The 24,247-nt window shown below is 37.8% G+C and overlaps 1 protein-coding gene and 1 non-coding gene across 2 annotated transcripts; both read right to left on the bottom strand.

Moving 5' to 3' along the window:
* Window positions 1–8,352: 8,352 nt before the first annotated feature.
* On the bottom strand, window positions 8,353–8,459 carry LOC115696166 (small nucleolar RNA R71). Its single transcript, XR_004007758.1, has one exon. It is a non-coding gene; the product is annotated as a small nucleolar RNA R71 (small nucleolar RNA).
* A 13,939-nt stretch (window positions 8,460–22,398) lies between these two features.
* LOC115725073 (uncharacterized) lies at window positions 22,399–23,670 on the bottom strand. Its single transcript, XM_030654489.2, has one exon. It carries the CDS (start codon window positions 23,519–23,521, stop codon window positions 22,883–22,885), a length of 639 nt encoding a protein of 212 aa, XP_030510349.1. The 5' UTR covers window positions 23,522–23,670; the 3' UTR covers window positions 22,399–22,882.
* Window positions 23,671–24,247: the final 577 nt, after the last annotated feature.

Here is a 24,247-nt window from a genome sequence, read left to right as displayed (position 1 = left end):
ATAACCCTCACTCGGGACGTCACGCTGATGACCTGGGAGGAATTTAAGGAGTTATTTAACTCCAAGTATTATAACGAAGCAGTCCGTAGTGCAAAGCGGAAAGAGTTCACTGATCTAGTTCAGACTGAGGGGATGTCGGTTACTGAGTACACGACAAAGTTTGACCGTTTGGCCAAGCTTGCAGTGGGAATTGTCCCAACCGACTTCAGTAAGAAGGAAAAATACTTGGCGGGTTTGAGTGCAAAAATTAGACATGATCTGGTTATTACTACTACTGAGGCAACCACTTATGCGGAGATGGTTGAAAAGGCTTTGAGAGCCGAGGGTGCGGTAAAATTCCTTCAGGAGCCCCGGGTGACTCCGAGTGTTGGTGGAACCCCCACTATTCCTACTCCTGTTTATGGTAGGGATGGTGGTGACTCCACCACCGAGCAGAAAAGAAAAGTTGTTCCAGCTTCTAGTGGCTCGGGGCAAAGCAAGCGGTTCCGTGGGAACCAAGGCAGAGGGGGACGCCAGGGTTACTCTTATCCTGAGTGTCCAAGGTGCAAGAAACATCATTCGGGAGAGTGTAACCAGAAGACATGCTTCCTGTGTGGCATGGTGGGGCATTTCAAGAAAGATTGCCCCCAGGCAAAGAAAGAGGAGCCGAAAACTGAGGTGAAACCGGTTCCTGCTCGTGTGTTTGCCATTACCCAAGCTGACGCTGCAGCCAGTCCTTCTGTTGTGACAGGTCAGCTTCCCGTCAACAACTTGTTATTTACAGTATTATTTGACTCGGGAGCTACACGTTCATATGTGGCTACAAGAGTGATTGATCTTTTGGGTAGGCCTTGTGAAATTTTAGAAAGAGGGTTCAGAACCCTAATGCCTAGCGGGGAATTGGTTATCTCTAATAGGCGCATTAGGTCTATGCCAATTAGGATCGAAGATAGGGAATTGAGTACTGATCTCATAGAATTGAAACTAACTGAGTTTGATATTATACTGAGAATGGATTTCTTATCCAAGTATTCGGCCAGTATAGATTGTAGGCGTAAAATGGTGACTTTTCAGCCGGAAGGTGAAGATCCATTTGTTTATGTTGGATCGGTTCAGGGGTCTCGGATCCCGGTTATTTCTGTGCTGAGAGCTAGGGATTTACTATGCAATGGTTGTGTAGGATTCCTAGCGGTGGTATTTGACTCCAGCAGACCTGAAACATTTGGGCCTGAGGTAGTCCGGGTAGTGAAAGATTTTCTTGATGTGTTTCCCGAGGAGTTACCGGGATTGCCGCCACAGCGAGAGATTGATTTTGTTATTGATTTGGCACCTGGAGTCGAACCTGTTTCTAAAGCTCCATATAGGATGGCTCCAGCAGAACTCAAGGAGCTTAAGTTGCAACTTCAGGGGATGCTGGACATTGGGTTTATTCGACCCAGTGTATCGCCCTGGGGAGCTCCGGTTCTCTTTGTGAAAAAGAAAGATGGTTCCCTCAGAATGTGTATTGATTATCGGGAACTTAACAAGCTGACGATTAAGAATAAGTACCCGTTGCCCAGAATCGACGATTTGTTCGATCAGCTTCAGGGAAAGACTGTGTTTTCAAAGATTGATTTACGATCGGGTTATCACCAACTCAGAATTCGGGAGGAGGACATACCGAAGACTGCTTTTAGAACCAGATATGGGCACTATGAGTTTCTGGTAATGTCATTCGGATTGACTAATGCTCCTGCGGCCTTTATGGATCTTATGAATAGAGTATTCAAGGATTTCCTCGATAACTGCGTTATAGTGTTTATCGATGACATTCTTGTATACTCTCGGTCAGAAGAGGAGCACGAGCATCATCTTCGAATGGTGTTACAGCGACTTAGGGATCACAAGCTGTATGCCAAGTTCAAAAAGTGTGAATTCTGGTTGTCCGAGGTATCCTTTCTGGGTCATATTGTGGGGAAGAATGGAATTATGGTCGATCCAAACAAGGTGGAATCAGTGAAGAATTGGCCGAGGCCCAAGTCTGTGACGGAAATTCGAAGTTTTCTCGGGTTAGCAGGGTATTATCGACGTTTCGTCGAAGGATTTTCTAAACTTTCTATGCCCCTAACCGAATTGACTAAGAAAAACCAGAGATTTGTGTGGTCAGATAAGTGTGAGTCAAGCTTTCAGGAGTTAAAGCAGCGTTTGATAACAGCTTCGGTGTTAGCTTTGCCATCAGATCAAGAGAAATTTGTTGTGTATTGTGATGCATCCAGACGAGTGCAGGATGTGTTACGATGCAAGGCGACGAGTCATAGCCTATGCCTCTCGTCAATCGAAGGATTATGAGCAGCGTTACCCAACTCATGATTTAGAGCTCGCTGCTGTGGTTTTTGCTTTAAAGATATGGCGACATTATCTTTACGGTGAAAAGTGTGAGATTTATACTGATCATAAGAGTCTTAAATACTTTTTCACCCAAAAAGATCTGAATATGAGGCAGAGAAGGTGGTTGGAGTTAGTTAAGGACTACGATTGTGAAATACTGTATCACCCCGGGAAAGCCAATGTCGTGGCCGATGCTCTAAGCAGAAAAGGTCCCGGACAAGTGTGTACTACGGTTATGATAGCCCCTCAACTAGCCTCGGAAATGGTTAGTGCAGGAATTGAGTTCGTAGTCGGGAAGTTACATAATTTAACACTCCAATCTGATCTGTTAGAGAGAATCAGAAAGGCACAACTGGAAGATCCCGAGCTAGTTAAAGTTCGAGATGAAGTAGTGGCTGGTCGACCTAGAGGCTTTTCAGTCTCGAGCAGTGGAATGTTGCTATATAAAGCTCGAGTTTGTGTTCCTAGTGTGGATGAGCTTAAGAAAGAGATACTTGATGAAGCTCATACCACGCCTTATTCGTTGCATCCGGGAACCACCAAGATGTATCAGGATTTGAAACCCTACTTCTGGTGGTATGGGATGAAAAGAGATGTGGTGGACTACGTGTCCAAGTGTTTAACTCCCGGCCATTAAAGCTGAACATCAGAGGCCGGCAGGGTTATTGCAACCTTTAGTTCTTCCAGAATGGAAGTGGGAGGACATCGCAATGGACTTTGTAACTGGTTTGCCTAGAACTACGGGAATGTATGATTCTGTTTGGGTTATCGTGGACAGATTCACAAAGTCAGCTCACTTCTTACTAGTGAAAGTTACATATTCAGTGGATCAATATGCTGAATTGTATGTGAAGGAGATAGTTCGTCTCCATGGAGCCCCTAAATCTATTGTATCAGACAGGGATCCAAAGTTCACATCGAAGTTTTGGGTGAGTCTTCAGAAGGCTATGGGTACCAAGTTAAAGTTTAGTATAGCCTTTCACCCTCAGACTGATGGCCAGTCAGAAAGAACTATTCAGATTTTAGAAGATCTACTGCGAGCCTGTGTCATGGACTTTGAGGGTTCATGGAGTAAGTACTTGCCTTTAATTGAATTCTCCTACAACAACAGCTACCAAAGTACAATAGGGATGGCTCCCTATGAGATGTTATATGGTAGAAAATGTCGTTCTCCTATTCATTGGGATGAGACAGGAGAAAGGAAGTACCTGGGTCCAGAGTTAGTGCAGAGGACCAATGAAGCTATTGATAAGATTAAGGCTCGGATGCTTGCTTCTCAAAGCAGGCAGAAAAGTTATGCTGATCCGAAGCGTAGAGATGTTACATTTCAGGCAGGAGAACATGTTTTCCTACGGGTTTCACCAATGAAGGGTATTAGACGCTTCGGGAAGAAGGGTAAGTTAAGCCCTAGGTTCATTGGGCCATTTCAGATACTCGAGAAGGTCGGGCAGGTAGCGTATCGGCTAGCCTTACCACCAGCACTATCGGCTGTTCATGACGTATTTCACATTTCTATGTTAAGGAAATACGTGTCAGACCCGACTCATGTCTTGAGTTATGAAGCCCTTGAACTTCAACCAGACTTATCCTATGACGAGCAACCTGTTCAGATTTTGGATAGAAAAGAAAAAGTTCTTCGGAACAAGACTATTGCACTGGTTAAGGTGCTCTGGAGGAACAGTAAGGTGGAAGAAGCCACCTGGGAGTTGGAGTCGGATATGAGGACTCAACATCCAGAGCTATTCAGGTTAGATTTCGGGGACGAAATCCTATTAACGGGGGGATAATTGTAATGACCGCTCTAGTAATATGGATTAGAAAAGGCAATTAGCACTAATTTTTATTATTTTATTATTATTTGTGAATTAAATTTAAATGTGGACCCCAATATTTAGAAATAAATATTAGAGTTATAATTTCTCAATTTTGGAGATTTTATTAAACTCTAGGGGTATTATCTAGCTTATATGTGTAATATGTTATTTTTGTAATTTTTGTTCGGCGACAACGGAAAATGCGATGGATGGCTAGATTGATCACATGGGTAAGTTTAGAACCTTATTTCATAGTGGGAAATATTTTAGAGAAAATATTTTATCGGGATTGAGCGGGGCTATGGAAATTGACCATTTTACCCCTAGTTTTAAAAAGATACCTAAGTTGTAATCTTAAGGGCATTTTAGTCTTTAGTAAATTGGTTAAATGAGGGTTAGGTGGCAGCCTTGGGTGATGACACCTATTTCATTTTAATATAATTGGGTGAAAAGGGATTTTATTTTTAAAAAAAAAAAATTAAAAATTAGAGAAATCAAGAAACCATTTCTCCTTTCTCTCTCTTGGGGTTCGGCTCTCACAAACCAGAAGGAAAACCCAAATTTTTCTTCATAATTTTCTGTATTTCCATCCAAGGATTCAAGGAAAAATAACTAAGGTAACCCTAGCTCCTTTCTCTTTCAAGTTCATGAAGTTGTATGTTGGTTTTAGAAGTGATTTTGGGTTATAGGGGCTGTTAGGGTTTAAGGTTTGCTTAGTTCGAATTTTAGGGTTTGTTTAGCTTGATTTTAGTTCATGGTAGCTGGTTTAGAGATTGGTTGTTAGTTTTGAGCAATTTTAAGCTTTGAGTTCAAGCTTTAAGCTTTAATGGCAAGTTGACATTTATTGTTTTGTTCTGTGAATTACTGGCTGGATTATATTGTTTGTACATTGAATAGGAGCTCTGGAAGGTTTCATGGCAATTGGTGAAGAATTGAGCAACAAATGAAAAGCTTGGGGAATACTGGTGCAAACCGGCTAGCCGGTTTGCGGTGCCACAAAAACCGGCTAGCCGGTTTTGGCAGGGTTCCCCGGGCCTTTCATTTTCTCAATTTTTGCCATTTCGGTGCCTCGGTTGGGTGTTTCCCCATTTCCAGAGTTAGAATAACCCCCTTTCGAGTATAGCAGAACCTAGGGTTTTGGTTTGGTTTCACCGGGATTAGGGTTTTAATCATGTGGCTTACCCGGTTTCAATATGTGATTAGGGCATCCATCTAGCACGAGAATTCCGTTCAGGTCGGCCAACACACTTGAATTCGGAAAACAGGTAAGAACTGTGTATAATGTATGATGTGATTATCTGAATGTATGTATATGTGTTTATATATGCATGCTTGAATTATGTTAAACACTACCAACACTTGTATGAATAAGTTATAGAGTGTGTTGGTACAGTGATTGTTGTGATTATGAGTACGATACAGTGATACCAACACAAGCCTGGGAAAATGCTAAGGTGTGTGGTACATCACTCAGTGTTACTCGGTGATCGAGATAAACCCTACCAACACTCGTACAGTGAGGTACGATGTGTATGTGGTATAGTGGTTGAACCCTGGTATTGAACGTTCATACTCATCTGTTAAGCTCTGTAAATAGGTGTATGGGCGCCTATTTACAGGTCGGAAATTATATGATATGTTATATGCATTTCTTACTGAGTCTGTTGACTCACAGTTTCTGCTTCCATGTGTAGGTAAAGGAAAGGCGAAGGCTGAACAGGAGTGAACCTGAGCTCGGGTGAGATTGTACATGTCAAGCAGCGCGACCTGGAGTGTTCGGTCTCGGGACATCTGGGAGTTGTATTTTGAAAGTCGCTGTGCGACCTGTAAATCTGTATATTTTGGATTGTATGCTTGAAAAGTAAAGTTTGTAAAGTTTTAAAAATCGGGATCCCGGCACTTGTAAATATTTTATTAAATTACAAAGTTTAGTATTTAATGCAAAAGTTTTAATTTGACACGTTTTTGGGAGAAATTTCTTTGATTAGCAAAGATTGCACAATAATTGAAAAAGCACTGTAGCGTGCCTTAGCATTAGGGCGTTACATTATTACTACTAGATTTCAGAATTTTACGTAAGTATTAATCATTCTCAAAATCTTGGTTTTGAGTTTTAGAGTTTTTATGATGTTATGTAGTTATACTAATTCAGCTCTTTCTTCCATATTTTCAACTACTACAAAGAGACCAATCCCAACACCAGAGGTCCAAAGGAGGCACGAGATCTTGGTGAATTTTCCATATAGATTGTGAGCAGCTGACTTCTTGCTACATGATTATAATTTGAAGTTATGTCGCCTCCTCGCCAAAGATCAATCCACCATGGACTATAAGGGTCACAAATACCCTACTTGGCAACAAGTTCCAATGCTCGTGGATGAATAAGACCGTGACTATATCGCTCGCATCCATTATCTAAAAAATATAACCACTTGGGAAGCCACCGAGGTTGAAGAAGGGGCTCCCCGAGGTAATACTTCTTGCTTTTATGAATGGTGTCCTACCATCCTTAGGACCGAGCGTACTGCCTTAGTGAAATTGTAAGGACAACCAATATAATTTTTATATTTGGAATTGCATTGACTTAATAGCCCATAGGTTCAACAGTTAGTACCATTGAAGGACTTCAAATACTATTCTTTCTCATCTATCTTTATCTTTTATTTTTTTTATTTGAATCTTTGTTGTTTTAGAATGACTTTTATGAGCTAATTTTCTTTAAGGATTATTATGTGAACTATTGAATTTATTTTATGGATTAATGCAGTTATTCAATTTTATCTTCTTCTCTTATTTCAATTCAATACACTCCAATTAAATTTTGCAATTATTGGCTGATCACCTATATTTGTTATCTATGAATTCAAATTAAAATTCTAAAAAGTGAGATTTTAATATGCTTTGATTGTTATGGATACAAAGTGATTTAGGACGAAAGTGTCTAGATTATTTGTGATTTTATGAGTTACTTTGTTTAATGCTTTCTTTGTGATTAAATTTTTCCATAGGAATATAAGCAGTTTTCACATAGATTGGATCTGTAAGTCTTAACCAAATTATGAACTACTTAATTCCACTTGTCAATTGAATAGAACGAAGAAGAATCGGGTAATTTCATTAAGAAGTAAAATAAAAGATTATTGGGGATCATAATAATTCTTATTTTTCTCATTGTTTATTTCTTTAATTTTTAATTATTTACTTTGTTTTATTTATTTTTCTAAAACTTTTTAATTAATCAAATAGAAATAAAGAATTAATTGATTTGTAATTGATAATTAGTCCTCGTGGAAACGATACTTTTTTTTTTATTTAAGCGTTTATATATTACAACCATATTTTACCTGGGACGCGAACGTAGGACCTCCAACACACATACACCCACTTATGGCCACTTGAGCTAGCCTCAAGTGGTTAGTGGAAACGATACTTAACTTTATCATTTTATTACTTGATTCGATTGTGTATACTTGCGTATCAATTTTTGGGAACAAGCTTTTGGTGCCGTTGTCAGGAAATTGAAAATTATCAATATCAATCTAATTAATTTTTAATCTAATTTGATTTCTTTTTCTCTTGTTTCTAACCTATTTAGTTACTCTTTTTTCTTATCTTAGGTGAACTTTTTATATGCGTAGCAGAGGAGGAGCAGACAGTCTTATTCCTTTGAATTCTTAGATTGAGAAGTCTTGTAGCAAAATAGAAAGAACAAGAGGGAAACCCAAAAGTCTATGGTGATGACACAGAAAGATAGGGATGATAGTAATGATTTCATTCCTGTATTCCTTTGAATTCTTAGATTGAGAAGTCTTGTAGCAAAATAGAAAGAACAAGAGGGAAACCCAAAAGTCTATGGTGATGACACAGAATGATAGGGATGATAGTAATGATTTCATTCCTGTAGTTGTACAAGGGGGTCAGGCTTATAATAATGTTGAAAGGAGCTTAAGAGACTATGTACTGCCCACTTTGACGGGGGTACAAAATTGTATAAGACCACCAGTGATTGAAGCCAATAACTTTGAAATTAAGCCAACTATTCTACAAATGGTACAATCTTCTGTTCGGTTTAGTGGGTTGTCGACTAAAGATCCTCATGCTTATCTGTCTAATTTTTTGGAGCTTTGTACTGAATTCTATTGTTATGGCTTAGAACTTCTAGTCTAAAATTTTCCCTCCATCTAAAGCTGCTAAACTGAGGGGAGAAATTAATAATTTTTGCTAGAATGATGGAGAATCTCTATATGAAGCTTGGGAGTGATTTAGGAAACTATTGAGAAAATATCCACACCATGGCATTGATAAGTGGAAGTTAGTTTAGAACTTTTATAATGGTTTGTGACTCATAACTAGAACTATTATTGATGTTGCTTCTGGAGGCACATTCATGAGTAAGAGTGTAACTGGAGTCTATAAACTTTTAGAAGATATGGCTATGAATAATCATCAGTGCTTTGATGAGAGAGCATCTAGGAAGAAGAAAACAACTGGAATATATGAATTAAATACAATTATTGCTTTGACTGTTTAGGTTGTTACTCTCACTAAACAGTTGCAGCAAACAATTGTAGCTATTAATGCTATCCAAGCTCAAACTAGTTGTGAAATTTGTAGAGGTCTCATATGTTTGATAAATGCACACATCAATTGATAACATTCTGATGAATCTTGCTGAAGTTCAAGCCATAGCTAATTTTCAGAGGCAGTTCAAAAATCCTTTCTCCAATTCATTTAATAATGGATGGACAAATAATCAAGGGCAACAACCCCAATTTAAAAATCAGAATTAAGCTTCTACTTCTCAACAGTAAAATCCACAAGCTCCACCTGCTCCAACAATTGATCTACAAGCTGCTTTGCTTATTCTCACCAATCTACAAACTCATCTTATGATTGAGACAAGAACATCCACCAGAATTCTTGAAACACAAGTGGGGCAACTAGCTATTATGCTTCATAAAATATCTGAAGGAAATTCGCCAAGTAATATGGAGGTAAATCTTAACGAAAACTGTAGTGCAATCACTCTAAGGAGTGGTAAAGAGTTAGAAGAGCCAGTAAAGATTCTCTTCATGAATACTTTCTTGAATTTAAGTAAGAAGGACCTGAAAAACCGTGTTTTTGCAAATGTCAGTTGTATATAAGAAAATATAAAAACTGTAAGCGTTTGCGACGGCGAAAAGTAATTCACTACGGCAAAACGAACGGGCGAGAATATAAAATATTTGCAGAAAAATAAATAACTTGACACAAGAGATTTATACGTGGTATCAGTGTTCTCACGAACACTCCTAGTCCACGGGGCCACGCCCAGAGAATGAAATCAATTAATAAAGTATCAAAATTACAAAGACAATTGACTTAAACAAGTTTAGACTCCCTCTAAAGTATTGCCGCAATCCTTTGTAATCCACTTTATGAATCTGACTTCTTGAAACACCTTCAAGCCCGAACTCCCTTCGTCTTTGAAGTGTGAGTGCTTACTTCCTCCCGAAGTAAGGCTTTAGCAAGTCTTCTCCCGAAGACCAAGTGCTTACTTCCTCCCGAAGTAAGGCTTTATCAAGTCTTCTCCCGAAGACCAATCTCTTGTTCAGTCAAGTAGTTCTTCACAACCTCTAGGATAGAGTAAGAATAGAAATAGAACAACTAGAACCTAGGTGAACAACTAGGCTCTCACAAAACAAAGAAACACTCTCTTCTCACAAAAGATAAATGCAAAAAATGAATACTGGAAGAGGTAATCCGAATGGTTGCTCTCTAGGCTCTATTTATAGATCATAGAAACCAAAGAGGCAACCACACTTTCGAATTAGCAGCTGTACAAAGACTTTCCAAAAACAAACACAATCTGATACATCAGATTCGGTTGCTGACGAAGCAGATCTGCCCAGAAACGGGAAACTTACTAAAATCGGGTCCGATCTTCTTTCAATGCTTGATTCCTGCCAAAAACAGATTAGATATTCTGATTGTATCAAGATACAATCGAAATCAATAAGGAAAAGGCAATAAATAAAGTTTCCCTAAAAAAGACAACTTTCCAAAAGAGAATTCCTTCTCTTTTGAGAAGTTTTCAACAAAGGAAAGTTCAGCTGAAAGTGCAACTTTCCAAACAAGGAAAATGGCAACTAATAACCGAATAAAAGAAGTAAGATTTCGAAAATGAATGCATAGCAATCTTACCATAAAAAGGAAAAATTATTTTGTCACCTAACTTGCCAAAAAAGGACTTTACAATCTCCCCCTTTGGCACTTTAGATGAACAAAATAATTTTTTCCATAAAGTACCTGCAATGCAAAGTTAGCAAGAGCAAAAGATACTACTCCCCCTGAGTAACACAATCGAATATCACAATAAAAACAAAGAACATGCTAACTTTAAATATTAAGAAACATTAAGTTCACAAGTACTAACACACCACAACTCCCCCTGAAAAAGAGGGTCCAGAGTTGGGCAACAAAAACCAAAAAATAAATATCTCTCCCCCTTTTTGTTTATCGGAGTGCCAAAGTAAACAAAGAACAAAAAATAGACCAAAATTTAATTAAAAAGAAACAAACTATAACACTTTAATTTTTGTAGAGTTTAATCAAAGTGGACAGTTGCCTGGACAAGTCATGCTGGACATCAGCCATTGCTTCAAGACGAGTGTACACATTCTGAAGTTCAGACTTGACTTCCAGGAGTTCTGCAGCAGCAGAGCCTGAACTTGCACCAGCAGAAGCAGCACCAGCACCAGCCTTTGGCCGTTTTTGGAACACACCATCAAAATATTCAGAAGGTTGGAATGTAGGGCCAGTGATGGGAGGCTCAAGTGTTTCATGTGCTTGGGCCACATTCTTCTGAGAGGATAAAACCTTATAGATTAGATTTGGAAATACAAGTTTGAAGGTTGGCTTTTTACCTCTTCGAAAGGAGACAATCTGGTTGAGAATATGAGAGGCTAGATCAATGGAAGTTCCAGAGGTGATGCGGTATAGGAGTGTAGCCACTTCTTGAGACACCACGGTCTTGTTCGAATTTGGAACCCAATTGCTTAGTGCAAACCGCATAAGGGAAGCATGAGCAAAAGAGAGGTGAGTAATTCGAAGACTCTCCCCTGGTTTCAATTCTGAACGAGCACCAGTGAGTTCAGAGTGCATCAAGTCACGGTCCATGGACATCACAACATTAGATACATTCTCAGGCAATTGCAGAGCCTGAGCAATGTCCTTTTCAGAAAAAGAGAACCAGTGACCCCTAACATAAACTCTCCTATACAGTCTAGAGTTCTCATCAAGGAAATCATCAGTAAGATTAGCATAAAACTCTTTAATAATGTTAGCAATGAATCCAATAAAACCAGTAAGAGTGTGTTCCCATTGATGAAATTGAATGAACTTTACAATACCATAAACACGATGGGCATGCAAATCATAATTCCTCTCACTTTCAAACTTACGAGTTGCATAAAGATTCCAGTCACGCTCATTGTCTCGATAGTAAAAAGTTGGACAGCCAGAGATAGAGGAAGGGATATTACCATATGGAGGATCTTCCATGGGCTGCTTGCCTTTGGCGACGGCGGAGGCCTTTCTTTGCGAAGCGAGTTTTGAACGAGAAGGCTCGGCTCGAGTTCGTATCTTCTTGTCCTTCTCGGTATGCGAGATGCGATTTGTACGAAGAGACTTCCATTGGATCCTCTTCTTCTGAACTGGAACTCGAGGAAGCCGAGGGAGGATTAGTCTTGAGTTTCTTCTTGGCTGGAGGAGCAGTCTTCTCTCGAGATTGAGAGGCTTGAAGTTCTTTCTCAGCCGAGGCTTGCTGGGCTCGAGTTCGAGTGGAAGGGCCTGTTGGAGTGGTGCCAGCCATTGATGCAGCAGGAGGAGGAACAGCCAATAGAGGAGGAGATTCCTTCGAGGATTCAGAAGAGGAAGTCCAGGTGCGATAGGGCCTTACCGATTTGCGAGCTACTTGCTTGGGTGGACGTTTTGGCTTCACGGCTTGAGATTCACGCTGGGGAAGCGATGAATCTCCGGAGCTTTGCAACGGCGGGAGGAGGAACCGAGGCGGCGGGGGAGCACTAGAAGGAGTTGGAACGGTTTCTTCTAATTTTTTAGAGTGCCCTAGATTCTTGGTTCTCACCATTTTGAAAGCCGAAAGAGAAGATGAATAGTGTACGACAGAGAAACAAGAAAGAGGGTTCGGGTAGGTGGTGAAATAAGTGACAAAATTTGGTTTATATAACCTTGGAATCAAAACAAGAAAGAGGAAACCAATTTTGAAAATTCAAATGGTAACCGCCGGCCCATGAACCAAAAAAGGAAACCGCCCACTTCTCAACTCCTTTCCCCTTTTTTTTAACAAAAATAAAAGGAAACTAGAAATGCCAACAAATTTTTCCAAAAATAAATCAATCTGTCAAGAATAAAGACACATTACCATATAAAGATTAATCTTTACTTGGAAAAATATCATAATAAATCAAAGAAAGAATGAATGTTGATACTTACCATTTATGCACAAGATTTTCCTTAACCCATGAAGCAAGTCACACGCCTCCCTCATTTTATTATTATTATTTTTTTTTATTATTTTTTTTTTAAAGTAAAAACCGAAAATAAAGACAAAGTGTACAATAACTATATGTGATTCGAATTAAGCAAGTAAATCAAATATCATTGACAATTGACAAAATAAAATACATGTTATGCTTTTAAGGAAAATAACTAATTAGTATCTCATGGAATAATCATACTTAATTGATGTTGATGAAAAAGATATGCATGTTACTGAAAGTTGTGAACCAGGATTTATCAATTTAATTTTAATAGAGGAGACTTACAGATTTGAACACACTTGTCAGGCATAAGTGTGTGCAGTGTAAATAGGATCATTGTCCTTGGCAAGATTTTTCATTTTCGCCTTTTTCATATTGATCCCGCAACTGGATGCTTTCACACCATACTGAAGGTAGCCCTTTTCTATGGTAGTGCATCCTCATCATAGTTGCTAATTACAATGTTCCAGCTTACTCATCAGATGGCTTTCACACTTCAGTATGGGTAGCTCTATTCCAGCAAGGGGCCTGACAAGCATGAAACAAAAATTGCTCAACTCTGTATAAGAACATTATTTAATCCCAGACACAAATAAAGAGTAACATGAATCTTTTAACACAACATCACAAAGTATGATCAGACATCCTAACTAATTATATTCCAAAAGCATAAACATGATTTGTCAAAAACAATGATAGAAGATTAAGAGCTAGAGAAGAATCACACAACACTATTGTACACGAATGATGAACGGATAAAATTAAACAATGCAAACTCCCAAAGACTTTCTGAGGGAGTCAAAGCGACTTGCATCTAGGGCCTTTGTGAAAATATCAGCTAATTGTTTTTCAGTATCAACATATTCTAATTGCAATGATTTATTTTCAACAAGTTCCCTAATAAAGTGGTGTCTTATATCAATGTGCTTTGTTCTAGAGTGTTGAACAGGATTTTTGGAAATATTTATGGCACTAGTATTGTCACAAAAGATAGTCAAAACACCCAAATTAAACCCATAATCAATCAACATTTGTTTCAACCACAATAGTTGAGTGCAACAACTGCCAGCAGCTATGTACTCAGCTTCGGCAGTGGATAAGGAGATGGAATTCTGTTTCTTCCTATGCCAAGATACTAGATTATTCCCAAGAAAGAAGCACCCTCCACTTGTGCTCTTTCGATCATCAGCATTTCCTGCCCAATCTGCATCACTAAAACAAGCAAGATTTGAATTGGTATCTTTCAAGTACCAAATTCCATAATCAGGAGTGCTATTAACATATCTAATAATCCTTTTTACAGCTGATACATGAGATTCCATAGGATTACTTTGATATCTAGCACACACTCCCACACTGTAACATATATCAGGACGACTAGCAGTTAAATACAAGAGACTTCCAATCATGCTACGATAGAGTGTAGTGTCTACCTTTACTCCATTCTCATCTTTTGTTAATTTCAGAGTGGTGCTCATAGGAGTACTTACCTTTAGCCGATTCAAGGCCAAATTTCTTGACAAGGTTCTTAGCATACTTGCTGTGAGATACAAATGTACCTCCTTCCATTTGTCTCACTTGAAGACCCAGAAAGAAATTAAGCTCACCAACCATGCTCATTTCAAATTCACTTTTCATTTGATCAACAAATACCTGCACTCCATGGTTAGATGTAGAACCAAAAACTATATCATCAACATAAATTTGAGCAATGATAAAATCAGATTTTATATGTTTGATGAAAAGAGTTTTATCCACACTACCTCTGTGATAGCCATGAGAAAGTAAAAATTGAGTCAACCTTTCATACCAAGCTCGAGGAGCTTGTTTCAGACCATACAAAGCTTTTTCAAGTTTGTATACATGGTCTGGAAATTGAGGATCTTCGAATCCTTTTGGTTGCTCAACATAAACTTCCTCATTCAAAATACCATTTAGGAAGGCAGATTTCACATCCATTTGAAACAATTTAATATTGAGAATACAAGCAATACATAAAAGTAAACGTATTGATTCTAATCTTGCAACGGAGCAAAAGTTTCATCAAAATCAATACCTTCTACACGAGTGTACCCTTGTGCCACCAAACGAGCCTTGTTTCTTACAATTGTACCGAACTCATCACTTTTATTTTTAAACAACCACTTTGTTCCAATAACATTTATACCTTTTGGTCTTCGGACCAAAATCCATACCTTGTTGCGAACAAATTGGTTGAGTTCCTCTTGCATTGCATTGAGCCATTCCTCAAAGGTCATGGCTTCCTTCACATTTTTCGGTTCATATTGAGAAACAAAGCAAAGAAAGCTGATTAAATTAATATACCTTGCGAGTTACCATGCTTTCTTCGGGATTTCCAAGGATGAGATCTTTTGGATGATTCGGTTTGACTGCGGTGCTTGGTTCTTTACGGATAGAGTACGTGATGATGTTTGGATGAGTCAAGATAGACGGTTACGGTTCTCCGGTTTCGGTTGCGACGACGGATTCGTCATTTGTAGCATCGGCAATGGGTTCTGCCGCATCGGGATCCGTTGTTACAGCTTTTGGAGGAGTATCCATGAGACTATCTATCTTGGCTTCTGTGGAAAATTCTGAAAAATCTCTAAAATCATCAACAACCACATTAGCTGATTCCAAAACAGTTTGAGTCATCATGTTATAAACACGATAAGCTCTACTGTTTAAGGAATATCCAATAAATACACCAACATCACTTTTAGCATCAAATTTACCAATATGCTCACGATCTCTATAGACATAACACACACATCCAAAAACATGAAAATGACTTACATTGGGGCGCTTACCTTTCCGCATTTCATAAGATGTTTTTGAGGTACTGGACGAATAAACACTCTGTTTATTATGTAGCAAGCTGTGTTAATAGCTTCAGCCCATAATCGCTTTGTCAACTTCTTGCTATTTAACATCACTCTTGCCATTTCCTGCAAAGTTAGATTCTTCCTCTCAACAACTCCATTTTGTTGAGGAGTTTTGGGAGCTGAAAATTCATGAGTTATACCTGTAGACTTGCAAAAATCATCATACACAGAATTTTCAAACTCCTTACCATGATCACTTCGAATTCGAACAATTTTCCCAATATTACAACCTTTCTCAACTCTTAATCTCAGACAAAGAGTTTTAAAGGCATTAAAAGTGTCAGATTTTTCTCTTAAGAAATCTACCCAAGTAAAACGAGAGAAATCATCAACACACACAAAGATATATCGTTTACCATTCAAACTTTCAACTTGGATTGGACCCATAAGATCCATGTGAAGCAATTCCAATACCTTTGAGGTATTGATATCAGACACAGGCTTGTGAGTGATTTTTAATTGCTTCCCAAGTGGACACGGTTCACACTTACCTTCACTTTCCTTACCAAGCTTGGGAAGACCTCGAACAATACCTGCATTTGACAGTTTTTTCAGGTTTTTAAAATTAATATGCCCAAGCTTGGCATGCCACAGATCTGTGGTGTTGTTGATAGCTGGGTGACAAGTGAACACAGGGGTTAGAGTGTAACAGTTATCATTGGATCGAAATCCTTGCAAGATACATTCATTGTCATCATTTATAACATAACAATGATCACTATCAAAAGAAACAGTAAACCCTTGATCACAGATTTGACTGATGCTAAGTAAATTAGCCCTCAGTCCTTCAACTAACATCACATTTTTCGCCCAGGTAACCCTTCAAAATTTAGAGTTCCCATACCAACAACTTTTCCCGATAAGCCATTACCAAAAGTGACTTCTCCACATTGCATAGGCCGAATGTTAGTCAAAAAATCCTTGTCACCCGTCATATGTCTAGAGCAACCACTCGTCAAAATACCACATTTGAGATGCAATAGCTTTATCGGAAAAACCACTAGACACTTCTTTTTCACCCATATTTGTTTCAAACCTTTATGTTTCTTTTGAGATTTTTTCAAATTATCAAAATAATTTGTTTTAAACAGGTTGTTCAATGTGAAACATTTAGGTCTGATATGTCCTTTTCTACCACAAAAATGACAAATGGGAACAAATCTTTTTACCTGAGATCTTACCCTTTTCGAAAATCCTGGAGATTTTGCAGCATCGAAGTCGTTCTTGTTGCCACAGCCGTGAAACTGTTATGGCAGAGTTTGTAGCCTCACGGTGATTCGTTGGAACACTAGATTTTACAAACTTCGTGACTCCAGAACTTTTCATTCCATTAGAACCAAGGCCTGCAAAACCTCTCTGACCTGCATTCTGAGCTTTTTCAAAAATAGAAGATCCAGGATTAAGCATTTGAACATTTTTCTTAAAGTTTTCAAGTTCCTTCTTCAATAGAGAGATTTTTTCATCTTTATCACAAACACTTGTCTCATATTCTTTTATTTTCAACTCACACATTTCAATCTGATGAGACAATTTTTTATTCAATTTATTCAACTCTCTATTTTCAGAAGCAACCTGAATCCATTTTTCATACATGACTTTGTATGATTCAGCAAGAGATTCTTCACAAATTTCAGACTCATCAGAATCTGATTCCTCTTGTTTGGTGGTATTATTCAGACATACCAATCTATCTTTCACCTGTGAATCATACAACACATTAGTCATAACAGAGGTTAGGGCAACATTTTCAGTAATATCTTCATCACTTTCGGTTTCATCATCACTCCAAGTGACATTGAAACTTTTCTTATTCTTTTTCAAAGTGTTTGCACACTCAGATTGAATATGCCCAAAACCTTCACATTCCCTGCACTGAATTCCCTTTTTGTTAGAGACAGATGGTTTAATGAAAGTATTACCTTTCGAAATATTCTTTTTATTTCCCATCTTTTTCATATATTTCTGAAAATTCTTAGTTAATAAAGCAATCTCATCATCACATTCACTATCAGAATTTTCATTATCAGCAACTTTCAAAGCAATACTTTTACCTTTATCAGCAATGGATTTGGGTTTGTCCTTTTGTTTAATCTGTTGATTTAATTCAAAAGTACGTAAGGAACCCATCAATTCTTCCACTTTCATAGTGCTAAAATCTTTAGCTTCCTCCATTGCCAAAAGTTTAGTATCAAACCTTTCTGGAAGGACTCTAACAATTTTTCTCACAAGAACAGAATCATCAAGCTTTTCTCCAAGAGCAAAATATTCATTAGTAATGTCAGATAATTTTTCATAGAATTCAGTTAAAGTTTCATTATCAGACATTCTAAGCTCATCAAATTTAATTTGAAGCATGATAAATCTAGATCTTTTCACATCAGAAGTTCCTTCAAACTGAGTTTGAAGAATCTCCCAAGCTTCCTTAGCAGAAACACAAGATGATATAAGTTTAATGTAACCCTCACCTACACCATTAAAGATAGCATGCAAGGCTTTGCTATTGTAGGCGATAGTTTATCATCTTCAATAGACCATTCCGATTCGGATTTTATAATAGTATTACCTGAAGAATCTGTCTCAACTGGAGGAGACCAACCTGATAGAACCATTCTCCACGCCTTCTCATCTTGAGATTTGATGAAGGCTCTCATTCTAACTTTCCAGTAAGGATAGTTAGAGTCATTAAGCAATGGTGGTCTAGAAATAGAACTTCCTTCTGCAAAAAATGACATTCTAACAAAAACGTTATAGGACCACACTAAGAGTTTAGTGTCCCGCTCTGATACCAATTGAAAAACCGTGTTTTTGCAAATGTCAGTTGTATATAAGAAAATATAAAAACTGTAAGCGTTTGCGCAGAAAAAGTAATTTCGCTACAAAGAACCGAACGGGCGAGAATATAAAATATTTGCAGAAAAATAAATAACTTGACACAAGAGATTTATACGTGGTATCAGTGTTCTCACGAACACTCCTAGTCCACGGGGCCACGCCCAGAGAATGAAATCAATTAATAAAGTATCAAAATTACAAAGACAATTGACTTAAACAAGTTTAGACTCCCTCTAAAGTATTGCCGCAATCCTTTGTAATCCACTTTATGAATCTGACTTCTTGAAACACCTTCAAGCCCGAACTCCCTTCGTCTTTGAAGTGTGAGTGCTTACTTCCTCCCGAAGTAAGGCTTTAGCAAGTCTTCTCCCGAAGACCAAGTGCTTACTTCCTCCCGAAGTAAGGCTTTATCAAGTCTTCTCCCGAAGACCAATCTCTTGTTCAGTCAAGTAGTTCTTCACAACCTCTAGGATAGAGTAAGAACAGAAATAGAACAACTAGAACCTAGGTGAACAACTAGGCTCTCACAAAACAAAGAAACACTCTCTTCTCACAAAAGATAAATGCAAAAAATGAATACTGGAAGAGGTAATCCGAATGGTTGCTCTCTAGGCTCTATTTATAGATCATAGAAACCAAAGAGGCAACCACAATTTCAAATTAGCAGCTGTACAAAGACTTTCCAAAAACAAACACGATCTGATACATCAGATTCGGTTGCTGACGACGGATCACGAGAAACGGAAACTTACTAAAATCGGGTCCGATCTTCTTTCAATGCTTGATTCCTGCCAAAAACAGATTAGATATTCTGATTGTATCAAGATACAATCAAAATCAATAAGGAAAAGGCAATAAATAAAGTTTCCCTAAAAAAGACAACTTTCCAAAAGAGAATTCCTTCTCTTTTGAGAAGTTTTCAACAAAGGAAAGTTCAGCTGAAAGTGCAACTTTCCAAACAAGGAAAATGGCAACTAATAACCGAATAAAAGAAGTAAGATTTCGAAAATGAATGCATAGCAATCTTACCATAAAAAGGAAAAATTATTTTGTCACCTAACTTGCCAAAAAAGGACTTTACATGACCAATGGAGGATCATCGTGGAGGATTTTTGCACTTATTTTTACCTCTTGAAGATGTATATTATTTGGTGGCATTGAGCCAATTATTGAACATATTGCAACAAGGCATCAGAGATGAGTTGCAACTATTTGAGCCAAGAATTTTGCAAAAAGCCATGAATTTTGCGGCCAAAATCGAGAATAAGAACCAATCTTTATTTGGTTCTTAAGCTGGTTCAGGGAATTATAAGGGAAATAGCAATACCATTGAATGGAAGGGCACCAAAATTTCGAACAACGTGCACAAACTGATAGGCCCATATCGAAGGTTCACTAATGCTGAAGTTCATGAAAAACGTTGAAAGGGAATTTATCACGTTGTGATAACAAATGGCATTCAGTATACATCGATGTGAGAAGAAGGAATTGAACATAATTATTACTTGTCATGAATACGAGGATCTAGGGCCTCCAAAAGCATGGAATTTGGCTTTAAATAGTGCAGAAATTACTAGGACAATATAAGTTTCATTGCATTCAACAATATGAAATGCAACTCCAAAAACTATTAAGATTAAGAGGAATATTGGTAGTCATGAAGTGACGGTTATAATTGACTTTGGGGCTACCATATTTTCTTTTCCAAGGAATTAGTGAAAATGAACAAGTTGTTATTGATCAAAACAAGGGAGTATGGAGTCACATTAGGGTTGGGAGAATCAATAATTAATAAGGGAGTGTGTAGAGAAGTGGTGCTCGAGTCACAAGCACTTAGCATTGTGGATGACTTCCTGCCATTTAGTTTGGGAGGCACGAATATCATTTTAGGAATAAAATGGTTGGAACCTTTGGGTAATGAAAACATAGATTGGAAGCATCAATTATTGAAATTTAAAGTGGCGGAACAAGCTGTAGCAATCAAGGGAGACTATTTGACTCAATTTCACACATTTCACCTTGAGGATAAGATGAAATTGCACCTGAGATATTGTTTAAGAAGTGCTTTAAAAATTAGTGGTGAAATCGCAGCCAATGAAAAAAGAAAATCTTAGTTTTCTTATTGTATAAATAGGGATTTGTGGTTTTTTTATTATGAGGAATTAAATTGTAAATTGATCAGTTTGATATTTATGGAATGGTTTAAGCGACTCAAACTTTTTAAAATTAATTCCAACATCAAATAACTTCTCATTCAATCCTTTTAGATAAAAAAAAGTGGGACACCCAAGTCCATACGTAATTTGTAAATTTGTCAAAATAAAAAAAAATGTGGATATTATCCCACTATACTATGATTATGATATTCCCAGTCCAGAGATGGGATGGAATGGGACTATTGTTTTGAGTTCCCATTATTTATAATCTGAAACTAGTGTTTTGGGTATTGATACCTCAATTTCCGGATGGATAAGTGATACCTTTTTCTTTGTTTTTACCTACGGGACCACTACAAATTTGGAGTTAAAAGACAATAGACCAAAACCCAAATCATAAAAATGGAGCCAGCCATTTACCATCTGGCATCTGCTTATCCACAGGCCACAACCCCCCACCTATCGTTTTCATAGCCTTATCAACCTTATCTTCCCGCCTATTCAAGTGGCTTTTCTTTCTTTTATTTTTTTTTAAAAATATTGGGAAGAAAAACGTCATTGAAGCTCATCTTTTTGGCCACCAGAGAATCTCATACTCATTGTCCCACTCAATTCTTATTCTTTTCCTTCACGCTCAAAATATATAGTGCCGAATTTGTGGCACTTTCGATAGAGAATTCAATTTGGCAACCATTTCTATTTTCTCCTCTTGTTCGCTCGTTTAAAATCGCAGAGATTCACGAGCTTTGTACCTATGCATTGATATACCTAACGGTAGACTTGATAACATATAATAAGTCCTAAAATATATAAAGATATCAAAATATATATATATACATTAATGGACGACCTTACTATATATTTTTATAAAAAAAAAATATTAATTTTATCTTTTTGTTTTTTGAAAATTATATAAATTTTACTTTAAAATAAGTAATTAAGTAACCCACCGAATCATCCATTAATTTCCAATTTTCAAGTGTTCTTTCAATTTCATAGTAAATTACCAAACCAACCACCTGTAATTTCGGGAATAAATTTCCAATTTCACTACAGCTCCCATAAAAATTTTCAGTCGACATAATTAAATTTCAGTCTGTCAGTCACAGTCGATAATGGTGGTAGTCATATGGGCCACCCTCGCCATTTAAAATTTTATTGTTTTTTAATTATTATTATTATTTTTTAAAATAGAGATGATGAAGACGTGGGTGCGATTTAATTTTAAAAATCATTACTTTATTGGTATTGTTATTATTAATCTTAAATTTTAATTTTGTTTTATCAGTTGAACAACTTGTTGTTAAGGTTAGGTTCCTCTGTCAAAAGACCCAAGTCGTGGGTTCTTGGAATTATTATAATTTTTAATTAACTTGGTTGATTCAATCCTCAAGTTCAGTCCAAAATCTCATCTTCACCAATCCAAGAGTATCAAGCTAAGGTAAAATTTAAACCTGCAAAAAGAATAACCACAGTAATAGTATACAACAAAATAATAATAAGAAATAAGTAATTAAATTATAAAGAAAGAGAAATGAGCTTACTTGATACACAGATCTGGCCAGAGGAAGACGAAGAACACAGTACATAGCTTAAACCAGATCAAACCCTACAAACGGAACGGAACGGAACGCAACAAGGAACGGGAAGGGACGCAACACGGAACGGAACGGGACGGGACGCAACAGGGAACGGAACGGAACAGAACGGAACGAATGAAGAAACGACACACGAAACAGAACCCAAACGAACAAATACGTGTTTGAACAAAACGTATATGGAAATGAAACTAAATGGAATGGAATTATGTGCTGATAGACTGTACTGATCGAATGAATTTCTTAAGTGTTTTAATTATTTGGAATTGATTTTGAAATGTATGGATTGATGATTGTTAGGTGGAGATTCGTTCGGTCCGAAAGCTCGTCGAGCCACCATTAATGGCGGTCAACTAGAAATGAATTATATATATTTTTTTATATACAGAAAACTATTAACTATAGATATTATTTGTCCTGTATAGGATTTCGGTCACCGGAGTACACAAAATAACCAGGTCCGTTTCCAAATCATTGCGCATGTCAGATCACAAACGTATGCCGCCTTAATCTGATGCCGTCGCTGTTGCCGCCGCGCGCGGCTGAAATCCGTTCACCAACACCAGTGGTTTTCGGATTCTGAAGCCTCCGTCAACAGGAAAATTCGGAGATAGACCACTAAATAAGTAGCTAAAAGGCTACAATTTCATACACGAAAGATCGACGAGTTTTGTTTTTTTGGTTTTGAAGATTTCAACATACCAAATCAGATCAAGAGCCTTCTTCTTCACCTGCTTTCGACATGATAGAGAGTCGGCTCGGCCTTGGACGGAAGTCAGCACGCCTCTTCTGATGGTGCGACGAAGGACGAATCAGAGCCGCCAAAGCACGTTTCACCAGATCGCCTTCAACGCCTCCAATCCTAACCAAAGAATTCGTCATGGCTGACCTGCGAGCGTTGAGCCGGTTCTGCGCGTAAGGAGTCACCGAGTGATGCGACGTGTTGTTCCCAAAGCCTCTGTGGAGACTACATCGGAACGCGCCGGGGTGAGTCGAAGGGGAACACAGACAAGTCTTCTTCTGACCAGTCGCTTGACGCCTCACCACCTGATGGTTGTTGCTCATACTACCACGCGGCGCCACGGCAATCGAACGGTTGGGAGAAATCGGACGGTCAAGAGCGAACCGTACGGACGATGCGGAAGACGACGCGCCAACTAGGTTAACGCGCGTTGGGGAGGCGGCACGGTGGAAGAAGTCGGAGGAACGGGATGAGAAACTCGAACTGGATGATGCAAAAGCTGAGGAAGACGATGATGGAGACGAAGAGTAATGAGAGTAACAGAATCTTCCGGAGGGTGAGAGGGAACGGAGTACCGGTCCGCTACTTCTTCTAGAAGAAACCGCCATTTTTTTCTGTTGAAATTTAGGAGAGAGAGGTTGAAAATTTAGGAGAGAGGAAATTTCACGAAAGAGAGAGAAGAGATTTTTTTTCTTTTCTTTTTCAAAAGCTGCCTTTGGCTGCCTAATTCGGCAAACCTAGCTTCACACAAGCCATGTATTTATACTAATTTTTGAAAGAGCTTTGCGTGAAGAAGGAGGCGGTTGTTTTCTCGCGATATTTTCGTGAATGGGTCTAAAGTAGGTTTATTCCGATATTTTGCACTCATACCCTCGCATCTTAACGTATTTATGACTTTTCTTTTATTCCATTTTCCATTTTTCTAAATATTTTAATATTTAGTCCTTCAAAAGAATTTTACTTTTTCCAAGAGTCCTTAAAAATAATTAAATTAATATAAATTGAAAAATAACCCTAATCACAGTCAGGTTAATTTCTTCAATGAAAAAAGAAAAACCAAATAGAGTAATTAATAATCCTTTTTCACATTTTTAAACGGAAATAAGGAAATAAAAATAACCAAATTAAATGGGAAAAAATCAATCAATATTCTATTTTAATTTTCAATGATTCTCTATCACATGGGATATAATTAATGCCACTACCTAATATAGTTCTCTCTTGGTTCAAACTTTTAAAATGAAATTGAAGAGAAATGTATATAATATGTAATATAAAAATGATTTAATGCACAAATACAATGGACAGGAGATGTCCCTAATTGGCAATGACGT

This window comes from Cannabis sativa, chromosome 6, assembly GCF_029168945.1.
Source record: "Cannabis sativa cultivar Pink pepper isolate KNU-18-1 chromosome 6, ASM2916894v1, whole genome shotgun sequence".
Taxonomy (NCBI): domain Eukaryota; kingdom Viridiplantae; phylum Streptophyta; class Magnoliopsida; order Rosales; family Cannabaceae; genus Cannabis; species Cannabis sativa.
This window is presented reverse-complemented; position numbering and strand designations above follow the sequence as displayed.